The sequence below is a fragment of the Acanthaster planci genome, linkage group LG11 (genome assembly GCF_054643075.1).
Source record: "Acanthaster planci isolate LZ-2023a linkage group LG11, COTS_SCS, whole genome shotgun sequence".
Classification (NCBI taxonomy): Eukaryota; Metazoa; Echinodermata; class Asteroidea; order Valvatida; family Acanthasteridae; genus Acanthaster; species Acanthaster planci.
The window spans coordinates 2,348,808-2,360,076 of NC_141787.1; the positions used below are offsets into that span (position 1 = coordinate 2,348,808).

The following is an 11,269-nucleotide window of genomic DNA, read 5'->3' on the forward strand; positions in this document are numbered from 1 at the left end:
CTTCTCCATTTATTTTTTATACATCTACGGCATGGTTACTGCACTTTCTCACATGAGCCCATCATGGGGCTTAGCCAATTTAACAAATCTGCTGAGCCCCTGTGAAAACCAAGACAGGACTACGGATTTGGTAATTCACTTATCGCGCACAGCCGTTGGCAAATCTTTTGAAGAGTTAATTTGATGAAGTGGAAACCATTGTGCGCAGGTTGCCCAGGGATGACAATTGTGTTAGCCCCGGCTTAATTTGGTTTGGTCCGGCTGACGCGCCGCCCAGCTGGTGTCATCTGGGGACTAGTGACATCATACAAGTGACCTAGAGGACAGAAGTCCCTCATGAATAACACAGCACTGGTCCACTGCTTGGTATGAAAGTGCACTTTAACCACTTGTGAATGACATTGCTTTTGGATGGGGGAGGGATATCATTTTAAAAGCGCTAAGCACTTTTGGGGATTTGAAATTAGTAACTTTCTAACTGCTTGTGCTGTTTCATATGTTACAGATGGTATGCCCATTTTTTTAATATCTATTCCAAGTATTCTGCCTTTTAATTGCCAATGTTTGTCAAAAAGAGAAGAGGGCAGTATGACATCTTACAACCTTTTGGCCTAGACTTCTTCCTTCACCAAGCCTAGGCACGGACACAAAATCTCTTCAGTCAACGTAATATAATCTTTTCCTGGCCAAATAAAAAACCCTGATTGTTCCACACCCAAAGGAGAAGGAGATGGAACTCTCTTTCAGCATCTCCAGTGATCTGGCGCATTACATTTCCGAGGAAATCAGCTTAACAACAAGTAAGGGTACACCGCAGGGCCAGGCTGTGTCCATGAGGATGTATTTCCCAGGAGAGGTAGCAGTGGCTCATTTCAGATGCCCTAGGGGGCTAGCGCCAGGCAAGACAACAGAGACATTACAGAGTTCTGCAAACATTACTCTCTGGATGACAAGCAATAGGGAGGGCCCTTGGACTCAGAAATCTCTTTCACCCGCCCGGTAAAACTGTTTGCTTTGATGACTGGTCTCTCGAGATCATATTTAAATGCGTCGAAACCCGGCATGCAGATCACATTTTGTTTGCCCATTTCAGACTTAAATGCAAAAATGGTCGCAGGATAACTATTTGGTTGTTGAGTGCAGGTACACAGCCTATTTTATGATACCGCCTCCATATGAAGGCTTTAATTATCCAGCGCTGTTGCTCCTTTTCAGAAAATATCCCTTTTATGTCCCACTTTGAATAAAAAAATGCTAAAAGGCCAAGTTTATCTTGAGTCTCTTGGTATCAGTAGAACTTCAATATCACTTTAATGGAGGCTATGTGTGGAAGCCATCTTGCAGGGCAGTTCTTTTGTTCCACAAGGAAGCCTCCTTTGTGCATGCCCTGAGGAACAAAAGCACTGGCCTGCAAGATGGCACCCATGCAAGCCCTCTATAGGTTAAGAGAAACAAAGCTAAGTGTTATTGGACTGATGTGAGCTACAAGAAACTCTCCTCCTCCTCCAAAAAAATCATTGCAAATTCACTATGGTAATGAAAAGTGTTTGTCAACAAACTGTTTCCCTCTGTGAAAAGGCAATTGGAACATGTTTCATGCCAAAGATAAAAAGGTTCAGTAATTTCTTCAGAACACATTTCTTGCACCGCAAACTCAAATACAGACATTTCCAAATTATATCTAGCAACAATCCTGCGAAGTAAAACCATGGGCTGCAGTAGACATTTGGGAACTTATTCAAACAGCTTTGTCTGGTTTCCTGTTGTGTTTCCTTGGAAACCAGTCTCCAAATTTGTGCTTATAAATGCAAACGATTCCACTCTTTGTCTGTCTGACTCACTGTCTGTTTGCAGTGCTTGTCTGACCATGGTGATACCTTACCTCCATCAGGAAGAGATCCATGATGTGGAACACTGTGTACAGGGGGAAGCGTGCCGTGTACAGCGTCAGGAACCACTGCGACGCGTACATGTGAGCCTCGATGCCGATATGTACAAAGTGGGCAAACAGATCTGGAATGTTGTCCTGTGATCAAAACAAAAGAAACACCTCCCAGAACTTTTGTTTCCTCTGCCAACTGAGATAAAGCTTTAGACTGAAGTCTTGTGATACGTCATTTCCATGTAACCGAAGCCGTTTTGAAAGCAGCTTACTTTTTTGAACCATGTACGTGCATGCAATAAACCAACCACTCATGGGAGGATCCAGAACACTTTTTAAGGGGGGGGACTTGTTTTGTGACAGGAGGGGACCAAAAATTCAGGGATTTTTATGTGGTCTTTTATGGCCTTTCATAGGGGTAACGCTACATTTTAGGGCTTTTGCAGAAAAAAACAAATGAAAGACAAAGACAGCCCTTTGTTAATTTGTAACAATTTTTTTTTCTTTTTTTCTGAGAGGGGAGGAAAGGCTAGAGCTCAAGCTGAGGTTGCTCCTTCCTGCTCCCTCCTCCAATTAGCCCTTGCTACCACCTGAAACCATGGATGAATGTTATTTCCAGTTTGATAGCTATGTAAGCATACAAACACCACAAAACCCTGGGGTTTGAGTACTTTCAAAGCAGTGTTTTTACTAGTTAAATCAGCAACAGAGAGTGCAATGTATGGCAGAAGTTTGTGCATAGAGATATGGGCAACTTAGACTGTGGAAGTTGGACTGCTGGTGCGGCGTTCACCAAGTTCTGAATGTCAACCAGGCAGGGTCTTGTAAATGATTTCAAGTGGAGGGGCTAGAATGGGTTCAGGGCCCTCTTCAGATCCCACTCCCTCAACAACAACAAAATCAGGGGTGATTAAGGTTTAGTGCTTTTCTTGGCATTGAGAGGTTAATCTTCAGCAGAAAAATTGGAAGCAATTTTAGACCTTCCTGGACAGCTGCTTTCAATCAAGATACCGTTGATGTTGTCTGAGATGAAATGTTCATGTTTATGTCCATGTAGCACCAAATATTTTAAAACGATGGCCAGATTGTAAAAACTTGGTGGCTGCTTTTTAAAGAAGTAGGAAGACAAGTAAAACTTGGTGGGATGCCAGGCTACTTCAGCAGGTTGGAGAATACTGTAGTGTGTGCCACCATTTTGCTAGCACGGGCTTTCCACTGAGGCTATTTCCGCACGCGTGGCAATAATTTGTGTGTGTGTGGAAGCCATTGGCTGGCGGCTGTGGCTACTTGCCACAGATAAATGTATTAATCACAGCCGCAGACAGTTGACTCGAGCATAGCCTCAGAGGCTAGTCTGGTTACAACAGTCTTGTGAAGTGAGCCACATTATAAACATTCAGCCGGAAACCAAAAAGTCTGACACCTTTCTTCTCTCATTTACCAACTCAATTTCAGTAATCTCATCAAGAGTCATTAACTTGAGTTGTGCGTGCACAGTGAGCATTAGTTTGTTGACTTCAGGGCTTTGGGACTAAAACTCTTCTGCATAGCTCCCAGAGTTTGCCCCTCCTTGTCCAAAGTCGCGTCACTGCTCATCACCAATCCCCAAGCTTAATTTCCCCAGACAATCGTGGAATGACGTTACATTCCTCTCGGCTCAAGGAGCCGCATTCATGCCCACGCCACCTGTCTGTCTGATCTCCGGCAGCGACTTCATGTTACAAACACCTCCCCAAATGGTTCCATGCTCCCCTCCTGTCAAGCCTTATTGAACGAAATCTTAGGGCAAGTGTGGAACACCTTGAAAGAAAAAAACATTGTTCAGACATGTACGTGTACATGTTAACCACGACCCTTTACACTTTTCAGTATCCTTTGACTGAAAGCATTTTTTTTCAAGCAAGTATTTCACTCTTTAAGTTTGGAAAATTTTAAAATCTTTTTGAGAGAAATTTAGCTTTCAGCAAGGATGAAATAAAAATTCATTCTGTTTACACGTAGCAACAACATAAAAACTATTGAATACTACAACCCATACTGGTATTCACTGCTTCAATGTTGCTGACTGATGTGCTTTCCATTCTGACATGAGAACTTGTTTCGCACTGGTGTTCACAGAAATGTACGCAACGATAATGATGGAGTTGTGACACTTGACCTCATATTTGAGTGATATTATTCGTACTCCTCACTGAGATGTACTTGACAGTGATATTAATTTGACTGAGCACAGAAATGAGTAGCTAGCTGGGAAGGTTAGTGAGTTTTAAGGGCTTGACCCCTGACCTCTATAAGCCGTTCCAGCTGGTAGAACTTGATGTGGAGCTCGGCGAAGCTGTTCATGAACAGGTCACGCAGGCGGTAGTCATACATGATCTTGGTCAGCACGGCGAAGGCCTGCTCCTCCGGCATCTGAAAAAAAAAAGCAAAACGGTGAGAAAAAAAAAAAAAAGCTGTCTCTGACATCCATGCACTGGTTCTCCGCACGATAGTCGTTCACCGTTCTCTCATCAAACGAAACAACTTGCAGGTTTGACCAAGGACTTGTGGTCACTTTGTGGGTCACGATACCTTCAATACCTTACAATGGCACGCTAATGTTAATACAAAGTTCTCCTGTCCAACTAATGTCATTCCTCACAACACCAACTCACAATACTGGTTCCCTGTTCTACATTTCAATATACTCTGTACATGTACATGTGTGCAACTGTGCATACTGAAAACCAGTGACACCACAAACCTCAGGAGGCCAGTCAGGAATAGCTAAGACCAGTCCGTCTCCTAGCACATAGTGTTTGATCAGAACAACCGCTGCACTTTGGTTACCAACTTACATGTACAAGTATGCTATGTACTTTACAAGGCAATTATCATGAATGTAAACTAATGGGTCAAGTACCTTGACTTCCTATCCCTCTGTGCCAAGTCTGGAACATTGAAATGCTGGGTCCCAGAACCACTGTAGTTTACTTTTTCATTATTTCACATCCATCATTTAACAAAAAAACTGGAACGCTCAAAGCAAAGGACAGACGCAGACAGTCGTATTAAAGGGAAAGGGAATTCTGCTGTGGGGCCGGCACAGACCATAGTTCAGGGGTGAGATTGACCAATGATAAAAATAACTGAAAACAGCTGAAAAAAGCATCAAGAAGCTGAACTGTGAAAATCTCCTATACTTTTGTACACAGCCAGTGAGGGAAAAAAGCTGAAATCCAAAACAAAAAAAGCTGAAATCAGCTAAAAAGCTAAGAAATCTCACCCCTGATAGTTAGAAAAAGCGATATGACTTACATGTAACCAGAGAACAGCAGCAAGAAAGGACAAACCCTGGCAGTAACCAACTTCTGAATCGTACACGGAGTAGGCCTGAGATAACGAGGACAGAAAAGAAAATCAAGTTAACATCAAAAGCTCCATTCATCAGCTACATGTGGGTACCACCTGGCACCTTTTCTCTGTGGGGGGATATCTCTCACTCTTCGTGCACATGCTGTTTTTATGCCTAGTAATTTCCCTCGTTTGACCCCCAAAAATTAAGATGGTGAGATCTGACATCCTGTGCTACACTGTCCTTCAAATTATGAAAATCCATGACTTAATAATGCAATTTCTTGAACTGTCTGGACTTTTAAAGTTGCGAATAAAATCAGGCATTTTAAGCACTTATTTCCGACAATACAATGTTTGAAAAATTCCATGATTCTGCAATGACTTTAGTCATTTTTACACAATTCCATGACTTTTGCAGGCCTGGGAAATGAAAGCAAATTTCCAAGACTTTTTCGTGACTTTTCCAGGCCGGGGGAACCCTGTGTAGGTCAACTCTGCTGCCTTTTGTATGTAGAAATGATCATTTGAAGGAACTTTACATATACATATACATGTACCAGTACAAGTCTAAAAGAGAAAACAGTTTCTCAAAGAACCATTCTAGTACTAAATCATTGAAGAGATCTGTTTTGGGCAGCTTAACTACCCTCACAGGTACCAATCTAAACGTGAGTGGACAAAAGCAGCTTTACGTAAAGCGTCCTGCCCGAGGACAAAACCCCTGTAACCCCACCGGCTTAACTTGATCCCATTATCTGCTCAATTCCAATAGGCTCTTGATTTATCGTGCCAGATCACAAAGGCCATACAGTACTCCTTGTACATACTTCCATTTATGTCCTTCCACATGACCAAGTACCCAACTTTGATTCCAGATCAAATTTCGGTGTACGTGTACTTTTCCTTTCCCAAAGTCCAATTATCTCTCCCCAAATTCAACATCATGTCCATCTCCCAAGCCAACCTGCAAACCTTTTCCAGCACCGTGCCGATTTATTAAGTGTGAACAACTTTCTCTAACTGGCAAGTTTTTTTGTTTTTATTTTTATCCTGTTTTGTTTTTATGGAAAATAAGCAAAGGCAAAGATCAAGGCTTTATGTACTGTGAACTGAAGATATGTCATTACGTACCAGAAGGAAGGCACCTACGGTACACAGATTAACCAATAAATACATCTATAGCCAAGGAGATAACAACTTTTTCCCCTTTCTGATCCCCTTTTTCAACTTTTCACCTTGGCTGTGTATTTTGGATTGAAATCCGTCACTGCGCTGCCATCAGTCTGTCTGCGCTCCCTCCTCAGTTTCTTTGTTGTGTAGCAGTTAACAGTCTTTAACCCTAAAGCCCCCCTCACCCTCCCCAGCAGTGATGCGGTTCCAACACACTTGGCTCCTTTTAGGGTTCAGTTCTGTCAAAATTTACTTTTCAGAAACCTGAGTGGTTCCAGTAACTAACTGAAGCCTGATACATGAGAACCTTGCAGAATCTCTAGTGGGAATCAGAAATAACACCCTGTAGATTCAACGAAAGTATCTTGTAGACTGTCAGAAATCTATATACAGAAATCTATATCCAGGAAACACATGTACATGAACAAGTATAGATTGCATGTACATGTAGTAGAACACCTTCGGTGCTAATGACAGGTGAAATGCAGTCATCTACCTTCTCTCTGCTATGGGTTCAGTTCTAAAGAAATATTACCAACTTCAACTTCAGATGACATGCACTGCTTGAAGGTTGCCAATTTATCCACCATTGAGAATAATGCAACCTTCACATTCTGCGCACCAGACATTATTAGATACAGACGTTTTTCACAAATGCCAATGAACGGCATTAGCTTCGAGCACTCGTGAACACCTCTCTTGGGTTATTCCTGTGATCAGATCTGCCTTTATTGTGGTGAAAATGGGGAGGCTGATCCTGATTGCACTCTCTGCGCAGGGTTCGGCCCTGCAAAATTAACGTTCCTTCCCCAAGACTTTTTGACAAGACTGATCCCAGAAATAAAACTACTGCTTCAGAAAGAAAAAAAAGGTTTACTCATGATAAAACCAAATTTGAAATAAAGTCATCCAGCTGATATGATTTAACAATTAAATTTGAATTTTCTGTGATAATTTTGAAGGTCGAATTCTGAATATTGTCTGTCAGAGAAATTAATGCCAAATTTGCTACCTTCAGAGTGTAATGTGGCACCATGAAAGTTTCTCTTGTCAACATTTATCACCATTCTTCAATAAGCCAGTTGCCATTTCAAAAAGCCAAGGTCCTTTGGGAATAAAGCACATGCGTAAGTCTGTGCATAGCTGTGCTCAGAGGACAGGTTGTCACACAACCGCACAGCCGTTCCCATACAGCCTCACACTGGGCATGGGCTGTTGGAATACCGAACTGGCTCACTGGTAATCTGTTTATACGGCCAACCTTAGCAAATTTATGTAACTTGCAATTCTCATCACCAGGCAGAAATCTAATTACCAGGCAGAAGAATTATTCGTTATTATCTGAAAACTGATCCTAATATACATGCACATACACATACAAACAATGCACATTCCACAACTTTTATTGACTGTAACTACCAAAACTTTCAGCTAACAAATTTTCTTCCCGGAATCACTCTGAAACTTGTATCAAAATTGACAGTGGGGGGGGGGATTGTAAACACTGCTCACTGCTCACTTAAGCCTAATATGGGGGTATTTGGTCCAAAGTATCCAATATGTAGCTCTGCTGTAAAGACGACAGACAGGCTATCCATTCACTCTTACCACTCTGTGCAAATGGTTATTCTCTCTTGCATTCAAAATGCCCATCGGTGAACGGAACTACATGTCACATTTAGCAAGTGTTGAGCAAATTTAAATGAGCTTGTGTTGAAGTCCAGGCACGTCCACATTCCCAAATCAAACAGGCAAACATTATGAGTGCCAAAGCACAGTCCCAAGACTTTCACAACACGCTCCGTCGATTCTTCCCATTTTTCTACCCCGGAAACAGGTCAAGCGTAGAGCAATACACAGCCACGCCAACAGGGCGTCCCTTCCGTGGGCAGTTTTACACTGCACAAAATCCGCAGGGCCACGCCGGCGACAAATGCAAAGATGCTTTATTCCCTCCATCAAACATTCAACAACTGAACGGGCCAATAATTTTTAATTTCTGAGCAGGAAATGGACAGAAGGATTGCATAACATTTTTGAGGTGAGAATGTTCCTTTAGAGGAAAACTTTTTTGTACAAGACTGTAAGAACAGGAATTATTTTTTACAAATTGTGTCAATTCCAAACACTCTTGAAAATAAAACAAATAGTTTTATCACATCTTTTCCTGAGGAATGATCCTTCAAAGCTTGTTTTCGAAGCTTCAAGAAGGTATAATCTCCATGCTTTCAAATACAATAAATATACACGTGAGTAAATTATTATTTAAAAATTCAAATGAACATCTAACGCTAATAAAAAAAAAATTATGCATGGACACACAAGAAAACTTTGAGTTGGAACTTGGAAGGCAATTGGGTATTTTCAGGAAGCTGAGGCTTGTGGAGAAATGCCTCACAAAGTCACAAGGACAAAGATTAGACAAAGTTGAAAGTACCTAGAATGAGAATGTGCTAGTTTCAAACCGATTTCACCTACATGTACCCTGTATTGAATCCGATTCCAAAGTAACACAAGGCCAGCAACCATGAAATTTCTCCATTTTGTGATGATGTCATTCATTGAATACAGTTTGCATTTTGGAAGTGTCAAAATAAAATGCTTTGGGAACTGAGGGTCTAGCTATCGATATGAGTGGAGAAGGGATACTACTAAAATGAGTAACAACCAACCAGACACCCCTCCCTTGGAAAATCCCTGGGAGGAGGGGAGGCCGAGATATCACAAACAAATACAGGCAAGGTGCCAGTATTGAACGACCCAGTTCTGGACAACCTTCACATATATGTCACGCCCCGAGGGAATTATGATGAAAACATCTGTGGTGGACATGGGCGAGGGCTGGGAGGATTCCTACGGTGGGATGGAAATTCTCTCTCCTCAAGCGTGACGGTAGAGCCACGTTTGTTATGGTAGATTGGGACGCTGTGCTTTTCCTGTCCAGAGTGTACATGTACAATGTACGTATACATTGCCCATATGGAAAAATGCTGGCAAGGGCTGGGTACCAGGGTATTATGTGTACATGTGTATGTTTTTGATAACTGCATCAGAGTGCTTTAACCAATCAGGGCCAAGATGCTCTATCATGAGGGATGGACATCATTGCCACGGCAACCCATGACCAACTATTTTAGCTTCTTCTACCAATACTTGCTTATAGCTGCCACACTCAGTGGACTTGGAAGAGTCCAACTGTATAGGGGAACCAACAGTAACTATGGCAACTAATGTTCTTCTCACATGGTAAATCTGTGCACAGTTGGGTCTTACAAACAGCCAAGCTCATCAGTCAGAGGTGTTCAATGTTTCAAAGTTTGGGAGGAGCCCAGAAATGACTTGAAATGAATGAAAAAAATGACTGAAAATGTCTTCAATCTGACTGCTTTTCCCACTGACCTTGCTGATTTTGTACATGGCATCCTGCCCTCCCTCGCTCTCGTTCTGGAACTTCTCGTGGGCTGTGAACGTTCTGGTGATGTCTGCGAGGATGACTTGCTCAGCAGGTGAATTCTGATCAGGGAAAATAGAAACCGCAACAAAACAAAGGCATGATTAAATGCTTTATGCCATATAACCAATTACCAGGAAGCATTTCTGGTAATGAGTCCTCAACAGTGCCCTAGGCACTGTAGCTTGAACCCTAGAGAAACCTGAGCAGAGGAGACGATCAGTAACAACTTTAGGGGAGGGAGGAAAACCAAGGTGAGGACTGTGAATCAATACCAAGGCCGCAGATGTGAACAGCAAAGAAAAAACAACAACAACAAAAACAACAGTCCCAAAATGGCAGGTTAACCACTTCATGCCGCAGTATTTTTCAATGTTGATGATGCTGGGCAGGCATGACTATCATTTTTTCTGTTTTCAAAATCCTTCAAAAATTCATCATTTCATTTAACGGTCGTTTATAGCCGCACGAAGTAATCTTTAGGCACTACTCTAAGTTGACAGGTGACCTTGATTGACGCCCAAGTATTTCAGCCAGGCCCGCAGCCTTGTAAACAGAGCCCAGATTGTGCGGTGTTATATAACCTGGCTCAGTGCACTGCTGACCTCTTTTCAATAGGGGCCAGATTAGCATGCAGCGGTGCTGTGTGGCTCATGGCTGCGGTGGTGGAGCGCTTTTGTCCCCAGTGGTAATCCGCTCGCTCTCAATGCCCCGAACCCTGGTATACGGTTTCAAAACAAGGCTGAATTATCACCACTTTTGAGAGTGAAAAATGTTGGTAATGCCAAGCAGCCTGGTCTTTTGTTTGGAGTACGGTCTTTTGTTACAGGGCCCTGTTTCCTTTGTCCGAGTTCGGAGACCCCGGCCACGCATATAAACCATACGTCTCCGATTCCGGAGTACCCGACAGGAAGTGGTTAAGGCAAGTTTCCACAATGCAGTCAAGAAATATTTACGTTCTGTAATTGACCACAGTTCTGACTTTAAATTTATACCCAGCATTCAGGCTAGAAGACAAATGTCGGACTTTTCTAGATAACTATGGCTGACTTTGTGCACAAATGAATATCAATGAGTTCCATGTAAATGGAAGAGAGTGCTTTGTGCATGGAACCCACAGCCAAGCAAATTGCAATGCACAGCTTTCGCGAGGTTGGAAAACAACACTCGAACATAGTTCAGAGAGGCATCCTTTGGTAGTGAAACCAAACCCCTTGTATAAATACGAGCAAGGAACAGCCCTCTGCCCCTTTAAAACCAAAGCCCTGCCTGTGAAACGTGAACATCCAGGTACAAACTGCTACGCATTTTCTCACTGTGAGAGAAAAGGGACCAATGATGATAAATGTCTTGCTCAAGAACAAGACTCTGAGGTAGGGGTGGGAAACAGCCAACTGACAGGCAGAGAAGTACGAGTACCTTCACATAAA

The 11,269-nt window shown here is 42.4% G+C and overlaps 1 protein-coding gene across 3 annotated transcripts in view; it reads right to left on the reverse strand.

Annotated features, from left to right (window-relative positions):
* LOC110975764 (rab GTPase-activating protein 1-like) overlaps window positions 1-11,269 on the reverse strand; it is a 60,647-nt gene that overhangs the window by 8,349 nt on the left and 41,029 nt on the right. For all 3 annotated transcript variants that reach the window (XM_022228528.2, XM_022228526.2, XM_022228527.2), the window contains exons 11-14: window positions 9,788-9,901; window positions 5,180-5,254; window positions 4,169-4,294; window positions 1,883-2,026 (exon numbers count right to left, since the gene is read on the reverse strand). In XM_022228528.2, the coding sequence (XP_022084220.2) occupies window positions 1,883-2,026; window positions 4,169-4,294; window positions 5,180-5,254; window positions 9,788-9,901 (459 nt within the window). The remainder of the gene's footprint in view (window positions 1-1,882; window positions 2,027-4,168; window positions 4,295-5,179; window positions 5,255-9,787; window positions 9,902-11,269) is intronic.